Source organism: Glossina fuscipes, unplaced genomic scaffold, assembly GCF_014805625.2.
Source record: "Glossina fuscipes isolate IAEA_lab_2018 unplaced genomic scaffold, Yale_Gfus_2 26, whole genome shotgun sequence".
In the NCBI taxonomy this organism is placed as follows: Eukaryota; Metazoa; Arthropoda; class Insecta; order Diptera; family Glossinidae; genus Glossina; species Glossina fuscipes.
In genome coordinates, this window is record NW_023998421.1 from 4,781,343 (window position 1) to 4,803,319 (window position 21,977).

Here is a 21,977-nt window from a genome sequence, read left to right on the forward strand (position 1 = left end):
TCATTTAGCTATGAACGAAAGTAGATGGAGTGTTTTTTAACCACGACTTTTAGGTCAATATATTTTAACTCTGGACTTAAATGCGTGTTATACGTGTGCTTTATTGTCGATGTCATATTTTTAGTTTTTTTTTTTTTTTCTTTGTTAAAGCATAACTCAACAAAATCTATCTAATTTTGTCTAAAGTCATTTTGCGCACATCTGAACCGGACATGATGAAAAATGATTGCAAAAATAGTTGAATAGCATGTACCCAGGAGAAAAGAGATAAGTTTCCAACGTCATAGCGTAAAAAATTTGAAATCAATAAATTATAAACAATAGAAAACAAAAACAAAATAATAGATAATGTTTTATTTAAATAATAAAAACAACAATTGAAATGAAAACAACAAGCAAAACAATAAAGAAAAGAATAAACAAAAACGTGTAAATATATATGAACAAATGAATTTGATGAATAAATGAAAGAACACAAAATGATTTCACGTTCTGAAAACTCTTCACGTGATTCTCAGGAGTCATGCTACGCGAACGATAAAATCTCATTACCACTTACACGGTGCAATAGCGTCGATAGTAGTGCAAATTTAATGTTAAATATACACAAAACGGCGACAGTGAAATACAATGCTTTGCCGGCCATAAAAGTAACAAAAACTATTCGCATACAAGTCGATAACAATGATCACGACGATGAAGGAAATAATGGTATAACTAATACGGTATTTCAGGAAAATGGTTGCATTGCGGCTAACATGTCTGCAATTAAAACAATTGATCAAACGAAAGATGCAGTAAATAAAAGACGTCATTCCGAATATGTGGTGTCGTTATCGTCGGCGCATAATAATGATAAGTTAATAAATTTAAATTGTCATCATCAATCATCGCCCCGGCCGGTGTCCTTTGTTCAAACGAAATTAACTAAGAGCGGCTATGTAACATCCCTACAAATTCCAGATAGAGTAAATAATAGCAGCAATACAAAGAGTGCTACGACGACTGCTGCAGGCAGTGCTGAGAAGAGTGATAAGAATTTACTTTGGTTGAAATCTTCTAAGTAATTTTTTATTGCATTCTATTTCCGGTGCTCGCTCACTCTTTTTTGTTTAATTTATTGCTTTCTTCTTTTTCTTTTCCAGTTCTCCCAATAATCTATGTAATGGTGGCATTTCCGGTAATCATATGCTGGCTCCTAAAGTGCCTAACAATAGCAGTCCCAATGGCCACAAAAAAGGTCCTGTATCGCTATCACATTTACCGCAGCGTCCTCCAGTCGATATTGAGTTTTGCGATATTTCGTATTCGGTATCTGAGGGGAGACGGCGGGGTTTTAAAACAATATTGAAGAGTGTCTCGGGCAAATTTCGCAATGGCGAACTTACCGCCATTATGGGCCCTTCGGGAGCGGGAAAAAGTACGCTTATGAACATATTGGCCGGCTACAAGTAAGTAGACATTCTCCACATAACTTAATTTCTTTTATTAGACTTTCCCACAGCATTCGCTCTCTGATGATTAAAACATAAACATTGAATGTCCTCGCACAGTTGGAAGATATCTCACTAAGTTTAAAATTGGGCCGGGGGTTTGTACATCGCAATGATCTAGAATTTAACCGCACAATCAAAAAGATAAGGGTCACGAGCGTCAAGTTCATGCTCAAATTCAATGTGACAGACCATATTTGATCGTGGCTAAAGTGATTGCTCAGTAGGTAAAGGCACACAACACTTACCGATCTGGAAATGTTCCACTAGGTTTCGGCCATCCTACCTGTTTCCTTCTCTTTACGCACTTCTTTCCGTCCAGGACTATGTATTACACGTATATAGATATGTGGACATTACCTGAATGATTGATCATATTAAAAGAGAGAAAAACGAAACATATAGAGAGCCGGTACTAGGGATATACAAAGGGGTAGTTTTCCTCCTCAGATTTTGAAGAAATATCGTTTTAACTTTCTTCCAATTCTAGTTAATTTTTGTTTTCCTTTCTTTTCCTTCTCTTTTATAGAACTGCCCAACTTAGTGGTTCAGTTTTAATTAACGGCAAAGAACGAAATCTGAGACGTTTTCGCAAGTTATCCTGTTACATTATGCAGGACGATGTTCTTATAGCTAATCTTTCGGTACACGAAGCCATGATGGTTTCCGCTAATTTGAAATTAGGTAAAAATATGGATTTAGCCGCTAAAAGGGTAGTAGTAGATGAAATACTTGAGACTATCGGTCTTATCGAATCGAGCAGTACTAAAACTTGCAATTTATCTGGTGGCCAACGCAAACGTTTATCAATTGCTTTGGAATTGGTTAACAATCCGCCTGTAATGTTTTTCGACGAACCCACCTCAGGATTGGACAGTTCTACATGTTTCCAATTGATATCGCTGCTAAAATCATTGGCCCGTGGAGGTCGCACAATTGTCTGCACGATTCATCAGCCTTCGGCTAGGCTGTTTGAGAAATTCGATCACCTTTACATGTTAGCCGAAGGTCAGTGTATGTATGAAGGACATGTTCGGGGCTTGGTACCATTTTTAGCCTCTTTAGGCTATGATTGTCCTTCATATCACAACCCCGCTGATTATGTATTAGAAGTCGCATCTGGGGAATATGGACATTGTGTACCGAAGTTGGTGCAAGCGGTTAAGAGCGGGATGTGTAAAATTTATAGTCAGAAAAATTACGGTCTCAATTTAGCCAAAGATATTAATAATGATATTATTAAGGGTAATGGAAGTAATACCAATAACACCAATACTATAGCAACAAATGAAAATTCTACTTATACGACGATAACAATAGAAGATGAGAAACACAAATTAGGTGAGCCGATAACAATGTCCGATCTTGAAATGAATACAATAAGTAATAATGAGGCAAGTGAAAGCGGCGGAGTTGGTGACGGCGGTGGTGGTGGTGGTGGAGGTGGTGGAAGCGACAGTGTACTTAAGCCACCGAAATTAGAAACCCAACAAAGTCAACAATCCGAGTGCACTGTTATTAACATGCAACGAATCGGCGATAATGGTTTAGATGATAGTTACAGTTATAGTTCCAGAGATGGTCATAGTGCTAATGCCCTTAACACTAATACCGGCTTGAGTGGAGCAAGCAATTCCAATGTCGGCGGCGTTAATAATTCGGCCGCGGCCGGCACTGGCGGTTGCACTACATCGCTCTTAGACTCCCACGAGAGTGTGATAACATTGCCCAATAAATCCGGTTTTCCCACCAGTGGTTGGACGCAATTTTGGATATTGCTTAAACGTTCCTTTGTTACTATAATGCGCGATGGCATGCTTACGCACATGCGTTTAGCGTCACATATCATTGTGGGCGCAATAATAGGCATGATTTACTATGATGTTGGCAATGAAGCGTCGAAAGTGATGAGCAATGCCGGTTGCATATTCTTTACCACGCTGTTCACTATGTTTACAGCCATGATGCCAACAATTTTGACATGTAATTGAAAGAAGCAATTAAAAGAGATAAGTTCCCATTATTAATGATACGCTCTTCTTTACTCTTTACAGTCCCCACAGAAATGTCAGTGTTCGTCAGAGAGCATCTCAATTATTGGTATTCATTGAAGGCTTTTTATTTTGCGAAAACAATGGCTGACCTGCCATTTCAGGTGAACAATCTTTTTAGGATTAAAGATTACATGAAAGTTTTTCCTTAAATAATGCTTTAAATTTTTCATTCAGATTATTTTCTCTAGTGTTTATTGTCTGGTTGTTTACTATTTAACATCGCAGCCGATGGAAGTTCATCGCGTCACAATGTTTGTTGTTATTTGTGTTCTAACCTCGCTGGTGGCGCAATCCTTGGGTCTTTTAATTGGCGCCGGTATGAATATAGAAACTGGTGTTTTCCTTGGGCCAGTCACTACGATACCAACAATATTATTTTCTGGATTTTTTGTAAATTTCGACACCATACCTGGGTACCTGCAATGGGTTACTTACGTTAGCTACGTGCGTTATGGATTTGAGGGTAATTGAAATAAAGCGTCTCCCATTAAGAGTGATACTGGTTGAGAGTTAATTTTTTCAAAATTTCAAAGAAAACAAGTAAGAAGCTAAGAAGGGACTGAAACAACAGAAAAGAAATCCATTCTTATACCCGATATGATAGGCCCGAGGCGTATGATTTTTTCTATTTTCAGAATACAAGAGATCATTTTTATGGTCTAGGCGCTAGCTACTTTATATATAAGTAAAAAGCAAAAAACAAGGAAAGCAAAGGTGTTCGCAGGTTTCGTTTCATAGACGGCTGGGGTGTTGTAGGCTCTTGTATCAACTTTAGTTCCTTTTTTGGCGAGCTTAGTTCCATCTTGCTTTATACTCTTGCCTCCCGTGTTATTAACTACCGTTGCACGCGTACGCGCCTCCTATTAAAATGTGTTCTTTTTCGAAGTAATGAACAATCAGTGTAGACTAATGAAATAAATTCTTAGACTAAAAATTGGAAAAGTCTTTGAGCACTAGCATCACAGGCTATCGTTTCTCTTTTAGAGAAGAACATTAGATATTAGACCTAATAGCTTTCATAAAGTAATATATTGTATTGCTATTGCGTTCTTTAGCTGAGTTTAGGATGTCCCTAAGATTAGTTGCCCCAAATACAATAATTCTAGCAAAGGAAAAGTTAAGGCTGTCACAAAGAATGTATGCAGTCGCCGTTCGATCAACTTACGCATTTCCCAACATGATATGACTGGGTAACCAAAGCATTTTAGTTTTATCGCCCGATGTTGTAATAATATTCCTTAACTTGTTGATGGTGCCATCTCTCGAAGCAGAAGGATTCCGTATAGTTTGCAATACAAACAAACTATAAGTAACGTATAATGTGCAGCTACTTTCCGACTTACAGTAATTAGCTTCTGTAGTTGTTAGTGAACAATTCTAATGTTACTAAAAAAAAAAAAACTCTATACATCGATGTTCAAATGTCCGCCGCGACGGACATATGTAATAAATTTCTCTAAGCGTTCAGGAATCATGATTGGCTTCATTGATATTTTCAAACAATATTATATTTAAAATTGGATATTGGAATGTTAAAAAGTATCGCTCTTAATGTAAGACACTTTATAAGATAAGTAATTATGGAAAAGGAAACTAAATCTCTTTTCATATAGGAGCTATGGTCTCAATTTATGGAATGGATCGGGCCAAATTACAATGCAACGCCATGTATTGCCATTTTCGTAGTCCGAAAAAATTCTTAGAAGAAATGTCTATGGATCAAGCCGAATATTGGATCGATGCTGTAGCTCTAATTGGTACATTTATAGGACTACGAATTATTGCTTATTTTGTATTGCGCTGGAAATTGCATATGATACGTTAGATAGACATTAGTTGAAAGGGTAAAGTAAAGTAACATTTCACGTTGAATTATTGTTAGAACGAATATAGAAACATGCATGTGTGATATTTAAGTTTTACAAAGCAATTCATAAACAAAACAAAAACATTTATCAATTTTTTTTTTTTTTTTATTACATTTCAAAAGAAAAGAACAAAACAAAACAAATTGAAACAATACTCTAGCCTTAGGTGCATTATGGTATTATTGTAGAAATTGTGTTATATTACATAGGATTCCTAATAATATTATAATAATTTTTTGTCAGATTCACATTTCACAATTATAAAGTATTCGTTTTTGGTGCTTTACAATAATGGCATTCTATTATTTTACCTTCTTTTTTTTTTTTCTTCAAATTTTCGTTTTATTTTATTTTTCATATGTAATATAAAAAAAACACAAGGAGAAAAAAAATGTTAATTTTTTGTATTATTTAACAGCTTAAGGTGATGTAATTTAAGTTTATAAAATTTAATATAATAATAAATTGTAAAAAAAAGGAGAAAACCAGGATTTTTAAAAAGTACTTGTACTGATTTTTATTATTAACCAAACCCCTTCCTCCAACCACTTCCCCCCCCCCGCAATCCTTAGGAAAACAAACTCCTTCAAACGAATAGATATAAAGTTTGTGAAAATACGGATAAACAATTCGAAAGTTTGTATGACAGTTTTTAAGAACATACATAAAAATCAAAAAATGTATATCTTTCTCTTAATCCATTTCAAAAATATAATATACCCGTATTCAAAGACCAATAGTATATACGAAAATATACACAGAAAGATATACATGTATATCAAAACCCCACAATATATAGTCTGATATATACGATTATTACACCGCAACTTATTTCAAAAAAAAATAAATAAATAAATAAAAAATTTAAAAAAACACTTCAACACAACGGTTATATATACATAAATAGATAATTACCAAAAAATAGATCGTTTTAAAATCAGTAAAATTGAAATCAACATTTTTCGAAAACCAGTAAAGAAAACCAATGTATTATAAAAAAAGAAAAAATGTTTCCGTCCTTACGTTTCATTGTTTTCAAGAATTACTTTTTTCAAAATTTTTGACCTCTTTCTCTATCTATCTATCTATCTATCTATCTATCTATCCCTTTAATCGAAAAAAGTAGTTTAGATTTCATTACTAATATTTTGTATATAACATGTAAAGCGAAGCATGAAGATTCATTCGTTCAATCTTTACATAAATTTTGTGTTTAAATGAAGAAGAATCAACGATTGTCTTATCTCATGGGAGAATAATTTCACAAAATCACTGCTCACTTAAAAGTCATCAGCTTAGCTTTGAATTATGTACAATTATATCAATAATTATGTGGTTAACAATGAATATTGTCAACGTGAGTCCTAAGTGTTAGTGTGTATATAGTCAGAGCTAGGCGAATGATATATTTCTATGGCCTTGCTGGAACTTAATAGAAAACCAATAATTTTCTTCTTTTTTTTAATGAAATATGGCTTTGAGTTTAAACCCTAAACTAATCAAAATAACTAACGATTTCTACGACATCATACGAGGCATGCATGAGATGCGCATAGAACAAATGCATCTTCGCTCTGTCTGCCATTAAATATTAAAGTTATAATTTGGTGGCAGGTAACAAAAAGTTTACTCAATATTGACTACTTATATTAAATTATAATAAGCTGGTTATTCTAACATATATCGAAGCAATATTTTTATATATTTACAAAAAAAACTCTTTATCTAGAGGCCACAAGTTTGTCATAATAAAAAATACACTTTTGCTGGCCTCTTCCATGGCTTGTTTCTTTTATACCCACTAATTCTTTCTTTTTGATATTCTTCCTTAGAAAAGCGAATCACCTTTTGTTGAGTTACTAAATTCTAGAAGAAAGAGAAGAAGAATTAGAAATGTATTCGTTAAAAAAATTAGGCGAATTTGTTTATAAAATGAAAAATCTTTATTCATTCTTCCTGGAGGAAACAAGCCGTCATGCACAGCATTGCGGTAATCGTAGTCAATAAGTCCTCCTCGACTTTTGAACTTGTTCAGTCTTGATTCAACATTTCTACGATATTCAGGCGATTGGTCGTTTGCATAGATCCGAGTCTCATCTCCGGTAATGATATGTTTTATAACGTCCTGACAGTTAGAAGTCATTGCTTCACAGACAATTGCAACAATTGAAAAACTCACTTTTATATGTTTACAAAAATACGCGTAACTGTGTAGCAAGGGTATACATTAACACGAAACTCTACACAGATGATAAAGACTGTATTACCCGTAACCCATAAAACAAAAGAAATGATCTTATGACGTGCTTGCGTATTCACAATTCACCGCAAAATCACCTAATTTTTCTTTCACAGTATTATGTTAACTTTGAAAAATCGCAATACGCTACAATCAAACACACTGATAAATATCAATAGTAAACAATTTCATGATTATTGCTATTTTTGGGTTCGGCGCCACTATTTTTGAAACTTGAATGCAAGTCTCAATGTCCACAAGTAAGATACAAAATTTGAAAATAATTTAATTGGCCTTTAAAAAGCCGAGACTGTAATATAATTCATTCTTTGGTTACTATGAAATCCTTAATAAATCAAAAACTTGCAAAATTTTGAGTAGCACCACACTCAGCTTCAAAGTTATTTATAACATCAATAAAAAATTGGAAAAAATTCTGGCCAGGACTGAATCATTCTCATATTGATCATATGCAGGCATTCAATCATTTAAACCTCGTTTGAAAGTCAAATTTTTGTTTGCTTGAAACCGATCATCGTTATATGCAAAAACTCTATTGAAACGTAAAAAAATGTTGGAGCATTTCTTGGAGATAAAAAGATAATAGAATAGTTATATCGTAGATTACTAGAAAATACCGCGAAACGTGATTAACATACGATATTAGAAACGGTAATTTTTCATAATTTGCCAAAAAGGATTCGAGAAAGCTAGAAAATGTTCATAAGAAAAAATTTAGTAATAAAAACATAAGATGCTAAGCATTGTTTTATTTCTAAGAGAAATGAAAAATTGTAAAGTTTTAAGAAGTTTTGTGTCGATAAATCAGAAAAAATTTCGGAAGGAGTTTCAGTAATGACCTAAAGAAACATTCGCGGCATTCCATTGTTTACGCCGATAACACTTTATGAATTCATAATTTTTTATAATTTATTTCTACAGTATAATCATGTAAAAAATCGAATATATTCCAGCCAAGAGAGGAGTATAGAAAATATGGTTATTCTAACTTAACCATTCTGCTTTTAAGAAGTTTCTAATTCAGAATTTCAAAAGTTCCACTAAGCGTAAAGAGAATCGAATAAGGTCAAAAAATGGTTAATTCCCCTCTCTAAGAGGCAAATCCTTCCCTTCAAGACAATTGGAAATACTTTTTAAGATGAGCTCTCTTTCTATAAAATGAAAGTTTAAAATTTATTTTGCAAATAATATTTCTGTACATTTTTACTTTAAAAATTGCGAAATTATTTCGTAAACTTAAAATATCTATAAATACTTGTTTTCTGTGTCGTATTCTAAAATATCAGCGCAAGATATTACTGTCTCTTTTAAGTACCACGCTTAATGCTTACATTTTGAACGGGTTTGTTTAAACTCCTTTGAAATTACTAAAGGCTATTACCTAATAGAACTTATCTTATTGTTGTTCATTCTATCTAACAATCCTAAAGCTTAAAATATTTTAAGAAGCTTAATATAAAAAAGTGAAAAGTCGCAATTCTAAACATCTCTCGCATGCAATCAATTATCTCGCTCTTTTCGCAAGCAAGCGTTATTTCGTTTGAACAAAAGTAATCAACTATTGATATTTTTTATTATTTTTTTAATAGAATTAATATTTTTAATAAATTTAAAACACATTCCATAAAAATCGCAATAAAATAAAATCAATAATAATTAAATATACAAAACGAAAAACTGAGATTCGATTAATAAAGCTTTAGAATACATAAAATGCAGAGTGATAGTAAAAGTTTGTGCAACAAACTTTCTGTGAGAGAAAAAATGATAAAGAAGATGAAATCAAATAAACATTAGGAGTACATTTTAAGCAAAACCATCTACAATCATAAATCAAGTAGATATAGAAAAAAATTAATTTTAGGAAAAATTTCTCATTAAAATGTTTATAATAGACAAAGAAGTTATATAAAGTTGGCTCCAAAAAAAGTTTGCTGTTGCGATTAGCAGTCAATTACCGACAAAATGCATTTAAAATCAATGTACTTTGAACACTGAATGACTCAAATATTTTGATTTATATTTTTTCCTGCTAATCCATGACTTTGATTTACTTTTTTAATATTATTATTTTTATTTGCAAGTTGCCTTGCAAACTATTTCTTAGGAATTTTGTATAATTTCCTCTCATATAACAGTGTAATTAACAATAAGTAAATTTATATTTGACCTAAGAGTATAACGTATGTTAAAAGTGAATAAACATTTGTTTTTTATAAAAAAAAAAAAAATTATAATTTTCATTTAGCTATGCAAAAAACAGCAAAAACCGTATGCAATATTTACATAAAGTTATGTTTATTCTTAAGCAACGATATCATAGAAATAGCTAACTAATCAGAGACTCGTGTTAAATATATAGAGACAAACGTACATAATTAGGACATTCACGTGCAGACACATACACAATACATACCATACAAATACAATTGATTTTATAAGTTAAGCTTGAATAATACAAGTAATAAATAATATGAAACTAAATTGAAAAACTAAAAGGATTAAAAAATAAAACTTAAATGAAATAAACAATATCGAAAATAAATTTCATTTATTTCGTTTCATCGCATGCTATCAATTTTACATATAATATTAATTATGATATTAATATAAATCAAATTCTCTTTATGTGACGAATAAAAAATGTACAAACGCTGAAACAGAACCTTTTTCGTATTTAATAAGATAAGAAGAAGGTTTTCTGCTAAACTTTGCTATCGTTTAACCGCCTTTTTCTCTTTAATGATAGTTACCATCTTTAACTTAAATGGTGCATAGAAAATTTATTAGATATGTTCGAGCACAATATATATCACCATTACTCGTTACGTTTGGAATTGCGCTAGAGAATGCCATATATTGTATTATACGGTCTACAATAGCATATTATTATAATGCTAACATTAATTGATACGTCACACACCGCATCTCTATATCATCAATATTGACAGCTTGACGGTGTAGGCTCTCAAATTTTCTTTTTTTTTCACTTATTTTGTCACTAATATTTTGCATAAAATAATTCAAGCATTGCCACAGTAACAAACAGAAAAAGTTTATTTCTGGCAATGTTTGAAATAGAAATAAAATATCAAAGAATAACAATAGATGAGACGGTTATTAACTGTATATTGAAGTATTAAAAAAGAAAATTAATTTTGAAATATATTAAAAATGGCCGCACTCGCGCCTTTCTCGCTAAGTACCTTTAATGTAATGTAATGTTTAGCGCTGCTTGGCGGTTTGAAAAATCGTCTTTTGACAACCGCGCGTTTGAAGTTCTAAAATACGCTATGGACTCTTATTTATGGTAACAAATCGGTTGTCATTTTCTTCCAAAAATGTGCTGCCATGTTCTGGCTCGTTTTCCTTCCCTTTTCAAAGACATACACGCACGTTTTACACTTTACGTGCTGCGATATGACAATGAAAGAGACAAGAAAATTTATAATTTTATGATCGAATTCATAGCAGAGGCAATAAAATCCTTCCAACCTTTCTTCTTCTTCTTACAAGATTCAGAAAATCAACTTCACGCAAGCTACACTTACGTGTTCTTGTTGAGAAATGGTTTGTAAATGAACTGAATGAAGCATTTTTCAAAGTCATCTTTAAGTGTATCCGAGATGTTAAAAATCAACATATAAGAAATTAGGCTGTAACTTAGCAGGAGCGATTAATTTCGCACTGCTTAAAGAATAACCTGGAATTTACAAGAACAAATTGTTTTTAGATAGTGATATTTTTCCTACATATGCCAAAAGATTTAAACCTTAATCATATTTGCGTCCAGTAGAATGTTTACAACAAACATTACAGGCAGACACTATACAATGCCCTAAAAGTACATTGAACGATAGGTCGATAAGTGGCGTGCACAAACCATGCAATAAATCTGTCAGAGCTTGAAGTAATCTATAGGTTCTCAAACAAAATTGCAATGCAACGTAACACAATCCGATATAATACAATGTAATATTAAGCAAACCAATCGAATCTAAGCCAATCTAACGCTTAATCAGTCAGACGAATAAAGTTACTATCAATAAGGAAGACTCTACTATCCGCATATATCGTAGATGTTTTGTTGTTACAATCTTATGCCAAATGAAGATTTTGCTTTGCCCCTCAACGCCTTTATTGTGAAACTGTGAATAGAAATCATTCGAGATAAAAACAGCAGGCATATCGTAAAAATTTTCTTAACGCATACTTTAGCTTAAAGTAACCGGATATGTGTGAACATTTAAACAAATCGAAGCAAGTTTTTTCGTGCAGTGTACTTGTCTTTATATGTATATGTATAATTAACTATTATTTATTTACTGTATATGTATGTCAGTATGTATTTACATGAAGCTTACATACTTAGCATTCTTATTTAACAACAAGTGCTTTTGCTAGCCTCGTTGTAGATATATTGCTTATATACGTGCGTGTTGTTTTCTTCTTCAAATGCCTGTCAGTGTGTTATGTTGTTTTATGTTTTCTACGTGTAAGCAATCTCTCGAGCTTTATATACTCAAATTGTGCAAAAACATAGCAACGATAACTCACTTGGAAAACAAGCACAAACAACAAATAATGAAACTCTTGACTGCGGTTACAAATTTTCATTTAGTCATTACACGATTTAGTTTAGTATTGGTTTTGCATACAATGGAATGTAAAGCGAAGAAAGCGGATGTCTTATGAGTGACTGTCTGTACCAAAAGTTTTCGGGAAATTAGGAAAGTGTTGTTTACTCGATGCGTTTTTTATATTACAAAAAAAAAAAAAAAAAAATTAATAAAACAAAATATATAACAAGATAATAGAGGCCAATGCCCTTTAACAACAATATAAATATATAAATGTATATGTGCCGGCTTAACAGTTATTATTATCATAGTTGTGTTCATGTTTATGTTCATCTAAATACAAAAATATTTGTTATATTTTTTATGCTCCAAGTTTTAATATACATTTTATATCCGCCATGTTCAGAAGAAATTCTAAAAGCAATCAAAAAAAATACAAATTCGATATAAATCTTTTATTCGCCGATGATCAGTGAGTAAATAAAAAAAAAAAAAATTAGATAAAGAAAATTTCATGAAAATTCTCCGCTGCATAAGAATAATCCAATCATTTGTTGCAGAAGTAAATCTTTGGCAATTGTTGCTTAAACCTGCAAGCATTCATTAAATTTACTATAGCAATGAAATATTGCTCAATGTTAAGTGGTAGCAGCAATAGCAGCAGGCATTCCCAACAGAAACCGGTTGCTATTGGATTTTTCAATTCAGTTCAGTTTGTTTTGCAATAGCATTAAATTCGTTTACCAAATACACTGCAGCACGAGCGCAGGGAAAATTACATTCACTTTTTAAGAAAAAATTAATTAATGAAAATTTTTGCACTTATTGGCTACTATAGGAATGTCATAAGGGTTTTGCCGATGCCCAACGATCGAATAATAAAGGCATATGGAGTACCCCCTGGCAAAAAGTTTGAACTAATTATGATTTCACGCGAGCAGCTGGGTTTACTTCGGTTGTTTTTTTTTTTTTTTTTTGTCTAGGAGCTTGTAAATCGAGACATGCTCGAAAATGGCGAGTCATGAAAAAAATCCACTTTAAAACTTGTTCGCATGTTAAACCAGTTATTATCATATAACGATTTTACAAGGGCGTGTTATCAAGTGTGATGATTTATAGGCCAAGCTGCTAAGGCGAGTTTGGACTACTAGGATGTATGATGCACCTGAAATTTAGATACCGAATGACGGTTTATTGATTAGCCACCGCTTGACAAACTAGAAACGTAATATAATTCAATCTGTTACATGCAATTTTAAACGAGCAAAACCATTGTATATGCCACACCAGTTCGCTTAATGCGCTTAATTATGTGACGACTTTTCAAAATAAGGCGTTGCGAAGGAAGTGCTCCAAAAACTGGTTCCGAACCATATTTAATAAAGTTCATCTCTAGACCAGAGCACGTCAGAGTACCAAATTCCATCAGAGGTCGATCGGTGTACTACTAAAAGGTTCATCCATTTCATACATCCACACGTACTTAATATACTCTTGTAACACAAGTAATGCAAGTAGTGCAACTATTTATCATTATCGTATATGAAATCACGTTTCCACGTTCACTTATCATGCAATGTGAAATTCAAAAACTATCCAAAATAAACTTTTAACAGATATGTACATATGAAACCGGAGTTTCCGCATACTTTTCCAAATAGTTGCAACTACTTTTGCTAACAATGACAATGTCGAGCTCTGGAGATGAAAATTCGATTTATTTTGAGAATACCAAACGAAAAAATCACGAGTCGGTCCAGACGTACCGCCCACATCAATCGCGAGACTTAAGCGCTTTCGCGCAAAGACAATAGTCTACATTTATCAAATCCAATAATCGGTTTGCAACGTTCGTTTTTCAAAACACGAGAAAAACGTTTCTAAATCGATGCACGACCCGTTGCACTCAAATGGGAAATTCTATCTTATTCTGCATATTCGCCAAACTTAAGTCCTCTCAGTTATCACTTGCTTGCGTGGAACGCGTACTTCTTGGGCACTTCTTCTCCTGAGCCTGACTTCTTACGAAAACTGCTCGATGAAAGGTTTGCTTCAAAAAACTAACACCTTTCACACACACACACACGTTCACATATTGCCACAGTAATGAAAATCTTTCTAATACAGTATAATAAAAGTGTATTTTCTATATGTACTTTCCAGTTAAATACATGTATGCGTAGTAGATTTTTGCATTGCTTCTCAGGATATGCGCTACATTTTTCACAAAAAAATTTTTCTACATGTGTTACGTGTGATTTCCATGAATAGCGTAGGATGATGTTCGAAACTATGGCACTGCTCTTAGTTGTCCATAGTTTTTCCTAGGACTTTTGCAAAAACAAAAGTTATTTGCAATAGCTTAAAAGAAAAAGTTCGTGGCGTTCTTTCGTTAAAATTCAAACATAATATTCTTATATATATTAGATCGACTTTATTAAGCCAAATATGTGCCGTTTCAATCGATACCCTGCTTTTGCCATTTTTCTGGTCAAACCATCACTGCCGAACTGTGACCAAAAACTAAACCAGATGACTTTCACAGACTGGAGGAATCCGGCATCAATTTCCTATTAACATCGAATACCAGCGCAATTAGTGAACAACGTCGCTAATAAGAAAAAAACAATTTTTGATAAAATTATTTCGAACAATAAGATTTCTTGACCAGTTCCAAGTAGTTGTTTGTTTATCATTCAAGTTCTTTATGCGACGCAAATCACTTACCCTAGTTTTTCTCATTCACTGCATCCTCCATATTGCATACGTTTGATAGTTTTGATTACGCTTCTTTATCAGATTTGTTTACTTTTATGAGTTTGCACACTTGACTTTATATGTCAACTGTGCTATGCCATCATTTCATACAATCATATCATTTCAATTTTTAGGACGCATAAATGACTTTTTACTATAAGTTAGTTACAAGCAATAAATGTTTTTCTGCTTAATCTTGCTGCTCGTAGGAATATGTGTAAGATTTACGTGGGCATGACATTATACAAGCGATTGTGCGGAAACATTTCCATTCAATTGCTTCTATTGCATTATTTATCACTACGAAAAAAGACTTGAAACTTAAGTTAATTATTGGTTTTGATAAAATAAAATTTTGAAAACAGAAAAATTTTACAAATCAGGAAATATGTGCTTGTAGAGAGACTAAATGAATATGTTGGCTGCGATTAGGAAAGAAGTCAAATGAAATGAAGCGATGAGGAAAACTCTTGAGAAAAAATTAGCGGTAAAGATAGAGTTCTTTACAGAAGAGAGCAGTCACACATTCTCTCTGCTTAGTGCAGTTGATCGTGAAATTTCACAACTTTAAATAGATAACTTTCACGGATGAAACATTGTGCGAAATATTTTCCCGGAACTGTTTCGGATTGTTTTGCTAAAAACCTGGAATTCTGCATTGATACCATTATCATATGTACAAGTATCTGTGAGCCGTTGCAACTCGTTTGCACATTTAATTTGTCAGTCTGCGCTAAAACGAAGCGTGGCAAGCATCAATTTACCAGCTTCATCGTGTTGCGAAATTTTGCAAAGGAAAATCTTAATAAAACTAAAGAAACGATTAGACGAATGTCTAAACCCATTTAGAATTGTGCTCTAATTATAAACGACATCAACTCCTTATACCAGTTGTAGTATGAAAACCCACACATCTCATCTTAAAAAACAAAAAAAGGAAAAAAATTATATTCGCTCGCGACCGAAACTTTTCTGTCCATTACCGTTATCCCAGGAATGACTAAAAAAGAGGAAAAAAAAAAAAAGTTCACATCCAATAATATGGCGCGGGAAGAATTTTTCTATTTTTGGGAATATATATCGTATGGAGCTTATAGGCAAAACACCATCTTCTATCTATATGTATATCTATATATATCTACTCTTGAAATTCTTTTATTTGATATCCATGTCGACGGGATTGTGACAAAAAAATGAATCCACCACGTCGTGACGTCTACGATGTGTGACGTGAAAATAACACATTTTTAGACAGATAAAACATCTTCACGTAAGGAATGGAGAGAATATAACCTGTCCGGATTACGCACGAGCACACGGCGAAAAAATAAAATATGTAGGAAAGTTAAATTAGGTCGTGGGAGAATCGTTTGTACCCATCACGTTAACCTAAGACAGACAAAAGAAACAGACGAACAAAAGTTTCATGCGCTATAATATGGAATGAGCGCAGGTGATTTCTTCTATTTTCAAAATAAAAGTTTTTATCGTATAGGCGTGTCCTTCCAAGTTCCTTTGCAAGTTTGTGGACGGTATCTTCATTTTCGCTAACGGGATTACGTAAAACACAAACGTGTACTTCGACCGATTTGAAGCACTTGTTGCGCGCGGTTTGGTGCTAAAAATGAAAGAAATCTGTGAAAAGGTGTACCAAACGTGCATTATGAATTGAAAAGACCTTTGATTTCAAAACCAAAATAAGTGTGTTCTTGCTCGTCACTACACTTGTACACTTATTTACTTATTAATCGATTTACTCAGCTAAAATAAATTAACATTTGAATTCAGTTGACTCGTAGAAGTAAATTTTTTACTAGCTCCTATTAAAAACTAATACAAATTATATAACGAGAAAAAATAATAAAGATGACGATAGTATAAAAAGAGAAGAATAAAATTCCCCTATAAATAAATTGGAGAGAAAAAAAAGGAAAACAAGCGCGTACACATCTAGCGCAGAGGCTCATCCACCGCCGGTACACATCTGAGTTACGCATACCGCGTATTAACTTAACAGTTTAAACAGAAGACAGTTTAACACAGTCAGCGTACATTAAGATATGGCTGGATTTAATCACCGAGGAGACATTATTAATATATAGAATAGGGCCACGAAATAGTTGCCTTGCGGAACGCCAAATGTCGTGGGAAATTCATCCGAGGCAATGAAGTTAAACACAACCCTGACTGATCAGTTATGAAGATCCATTTCACTTAATACGAAGGGAAGCCTGAAACCATCAGTTGGAAGATCCATAAGTTATGGTTATGGCAAGTCTACTCTAAAAGATTCGTAAAAATTGATAATCCTTTCAGAAAGCAATTATACCACGATTTACACTCTATGTGATCCTACTGTACAAAGCTGGGAGAACATCAGTCAAGTCCGTCGAATATTATATATTAACGAAATTTCATCTTTTTTTCTGTGTGGGTTTTTTCTTTGGTAGTGGATATAGAAAGTTCGGTTACAGCTAAATATAATTTTCTTACTCATCATTTATGTTTTCTGATACGAAATTCTTTTCATGTTTTAGGAAATGCAATAAAACCAAATTATTTTTTAATTGCTGATATGCTTTAGCCAATAATGATTGTTGCTATATCACTAATAAATTCTTATGATATGGTTAGCAAGTGTTTTATTAATTGGAGACAAACGCGTTTGCTCTTTTCAAATTTCTCCCTCCCTCTCTCTCTCTCTCTCTCTCTCTCACTCTCTCTCTCTCGCTCTCCTCCACTTATTTTTACTCTTCTTTATATTTATGTAAACAAAAGACAACTTTGGCACAACAAATTTCCCAAATATATTAGTTCTGAAAATTACTAAATGACGTAAATTAATTTCCGCCTCGTTTAAATACATTATTCTCTCGCAGAAAATTCGATTTGTTATCTTTAGTTATTTAGCGCCAAATTAGGGAAATTGTTCTTTAACGTGTCATATTTTTTTTTATCATGCACTTCAGAACAACTGAGCAGATATAAAACTAAGCACATCGACCGCGTTACTGAAATTTTAAACAAATAAGAAACTTACAATAAATCGCTGTCCTGGGATGGGCAACATGGGTAATCAAGAAATTATAGTCATATAATCCACGAAATTTTTTTCACATATTCGTACAAACTGAATGTAACGAATGAAGGCACAGCTGATCGCAGGCGAAACATGTCGCCCAAATAATAAATCAATGATGCACGCATTTGGCGATACGACATATGCTGTAGGGTAATGCCTCGAGACTTTAATATGAAGGAAGACAATAAAAAAATTTGAATTACAGTGCGGCAGATGCTTAACAGGCAAAACTAATCAAAAAACATAAAAAAAGTGGCGAATATATAACGCACGATATATAAGAAAACATGGTTTTGATTAGAGTTAATACAGAAGCGTCAGGAAAAAGGTTTAAGAAAAAAACACTCCAATCGAAACTAAGCTTTTACTTTATTAGGTTCCAGCGAAAGAATTTCGTATTTGCCGTGAACCTTTCTCCCTTCGCAAAAGCAGAAGAATGTACGGTTGGACAGACAGACGGACGTGGTTAGATTGATTCAGAAAGCGACCCTGAATCGATCGGTATAGTAAAAGGTGGGTCTATCTCGAGTAGTGTACAAACGCACAAATTGAATAAACCACATGCTGTGTAGGGTTTAACAAAGTGAGTAATGAGTTGGTCGGAAGGTACAGGAATTGTTAGGAGAGGTTTGAGAGTCAGAAAATTCGTTCGTCCGCTATTAAAGAAAGAAAATAGCAAAGCTTCGCTTGCTGTTTGTAGAATCTTCATGTTATCGTTGTTTCTTTTAAGTTTATGAGACTTTTCTTGCACATTTTTTTAAAAAAATTATTGTAATTCATTTTTCAACTTTTTTTTTCTTAAATTTCGGTAATGAGGCCAATACAGTTGCCCATCCCTGCTGTATACGATTTGATGTTTTCTGGTTTGATAAGATTTTTGTGCTAATCATCCATTTATTTCCTAAATATTGAAAAAAAAAAGAGTAAATAAATAAATAAAAAAGAAACAAAGCAATAAATAAAAAAATTCCAAAGTTCACACTTATCACATGTTATTATAATTGATATTAAATTAAATAGCAAACTGCACTACTATTAAACATTATTATTTTCATTATTTTTATGTCCGTATGCGACAGAACTTGTATACGAGTTGGTATTGAATTATTTGAGAAACAAAAAAAAAAAAACAAAACTTGTTCCATTTTTAAGTTATTTAAGCTATGTACAAGTGATCTTCTCATCTACATGTGCGTATATGTGCAAGCAATTAGGTATAACGGAATAATGAAACATCAAAGTACAGCCCAGCAAAGAGAAGGGTCTGTCTAGAACTCGTTCTCAAACAAGGAATGCATTAATCAAAAATGCGATGCAATCATTAAACCAGCTCAACCGCAATACCGTATGTCCGCTTTTATTAAGAATTTCGAATTTGGAAAAGAATGTATTTTATTGGCTTGGAACGAATCCTTTGTCACCTATCGCGTGACAAAATTTTCAACTTTTATTTTATAATATTATGAAAGCGTTTTCCAGTTCGCCATAACCTTTGAAGGCAACGAAAATCTCCTAGAAAAGAACACTCAGGCATATACATAATTCCCACGGTCTTATCAAATTTAGGTCAAGCGAACAAAAAAATTTGACGATTTTATTATGCTGAACAAAAATGTAGATAGCTTTGAATCCCCGAGCAATATGTCAAGGCTTTGCAAAGCAGCCTTAGAAAATTGACCAAGGACGATTTCCCTTAGATTCAAATATGACTTCTACCTCAAGCGGGAAATGATTTTTATTATATAGCCGATCTGCATTTTTAACCGAAGAATATCTTACATGTCTTTACAGTTTTCCTTATGTATTACCATAAACGGCAAACACTGGATGCCATTAAGGCAATAGACACGAATATATAATTCCTAGCATTGTGAAGAATATTTTCTCAGCCGTTTTTTTTGTTATTCTAGATATTGCAAAGGGTACAAGTGAATTAGTATATTTCCACAGTGCTATAGAGTAGACAAAAAAAGTGCAACAAAAAACATTTTACCTTGACAGTGAACCTTAACTCTACAAAACTGCTCACAGGCAATTGGCGTAAGTGAAGAAAAGATACTTGAAGCAGATGATTGAAGACAAGTCACAGTTAAAACGCCTAGACATGTATTTACAGTAAATTCCTTCTGAGAGTGCAATTAAGTTTGATGAAAAGTTCTGTTGTTTAAAATGCCTAACGGCATCCAAATATTTTCTACTTTAGTCACCTGACTGAGAAAAACTAAAAAATTAACCCTAAAGTTTTTTAAGACAGTTTCATCCTTCTCGCCTTGCTTATAGGATCCTTATTGAGGTTCATTCAACTTGAGCAGTATAAATAAATACAAAATTAGCAGCAAACCTTTTTATGGTTAGCACCAGGCTAATACTGTTTTCTCTTATGACTAGGGACCGACCACAATTTCAAAATCTTTCTTCAAGCGGATATATCTCATTGAGCAATAGATCTCTTAGTGTGTATATAACGTATTTATACCAGTAAGTGAACATTTTTATTATATATTCATCGAGACGTTCGATGTGTAAAAAGGTTAATTGCATTTTGAATGTGTTAGTAAAAACAAAGTATGCCTTGTTGAGTAAAAATTGAATAATGGATAGCAAATTTTCGGAAAGCCGTGCCTCGAAAAGACTGCTGCAAACGAAGTCCTCACAGACGCTTCTAGGTTTGATATGACATTTCCTGTCAAAGGCTTTTCTTAACTTCGACGAATATTTCAAGATTAGTGATCATAGTTTCAACAACTTGATCAAAGATATAGTCTTCATCAGCAGCTTCTTCAAGGCATCAGAAAAAAATTGTTAAAGAGGTTTTACTTGATATTCATTTGATTTTGCTACTATAGAGCCTGAACAGTAACATATTTAACCTTTTCAAAGGTAATATAGATATTTGAAGAAGACAATACACAGCAATACAGTGAACATATTATTACACCAAGTAAAATGTTTCCAATCTTCGAAAACTCGTGTCCGCAAAGTCCAAACCTATGGACATATTGAAAATATCTGAAGAAAGTAACATACATACATTCATGGGAATGACTAGATTAACCATCTAGCTTATCTTTTCTGAAAATCAGAGCCGATAGTTTGAGTTGCTAGTACTTGTCCTACTTGAGTCCTGCAATACATTTCTTTAATCCAAATAAATTATGCTAATAATAACAACAATGAAAGCATAATAGAAACAAATTTAAAGCAGTTTTAATATTTGCTTGCAATCTAATGTCATTTTTCCATTTTACCTTATGCAAGGAGAAAAGATAAATTTGAAATCATGTTTAGCGTACATTGAACGCCATATTTTCAACGAACACTTAAACTTACATCGAGTCAGTTTCTTTCAAGTTAATAAATATTGCATATAAATTATAAAGTCTTCGTATCTAACGTATTCCCTGGAATTGATATTAAAATCCAAAACTTCTCCCCCAGCCCCTAATAAATGATCAAAGTTCGATTTCTCCACAAAAAAAAAGAATTAAAAATTAAAACCACAACGACAACCTTCTAACAATATAATCAATGAATTAATTAATTTATAAATATACAAAGAAATGAACAACAATGTTATCAGCAATCGAAAGTTTAATGTTTTTAACATTGCGCTCTCACAAAACTAGTAAGAACTACGAAACAAAGGGAGAGAGAAATTGTAATGAGCACAATGAGGAAACTGATAGAGCAGTGCATTGGCGTAATTGCCTCCACATTTAAGCTCTAAAGGTCGATTTACTTACACAATATACTGTATCGTATTTGTACTTTTTCGTTCGTTTGTTATATAAAAAAAAAAACCAAAAAATTCTTTGCACTAATTTTTATCTTTAATATATCAGAGAGAAGGCTACAAAGCTGAACGATAGGTCTTTGCTAAGTC

At 32.9% G+C, this 21,977-nt stretch overlaps 1 protein-coding gene across 2 annotated transcripts in view; it reads left to right on the forward strand.

The window, feature by feature from the left end:
- Positions 1-10,050, forward strand: part of LOC119635281 (ATP-binding cassette sub-family G member 4) — a 61,173-nt gene extending 51,123 nt beyond the window's left edge. Inside the window, exons 1-6 of one of the 2 annotated variants that reach the window (XM_038030014.1) lie at positions 420-1,063; positions 1,146-1,451; positions 2,023-3,476; positions 3,548-3,648; positions 3,722-4,010; positions 5,161-10,050. In XM_038030014.1, the coding sequence (XP_037885942.1) occupies positions 465-1,063; positions 1,146-1,451; positions 2,023-3,476; positions 3,548-3,648; positions 3,722-4,010; positions 5,161-5,372 (2,961 nt within the window). In that variant the 5' untranslated portion in view covers positions 420-464 and the 3' untranslated portion in view covers positions 5,373-10,050. Of the gene's footprint in view, positions 1-419; positions 1,064-1,145; positions 1,452-2,022; positions 3,477-3,547; positions 3,649-3,721; positions 4,011-5,160 lie in introns of those variants that run through there. The other variant, XM_038030015.1, reaches the window with a different exon arrangement.
- The last annotated feature ends 11,927 nt before the right edge of the window (positions 10,051-21,977 follow it).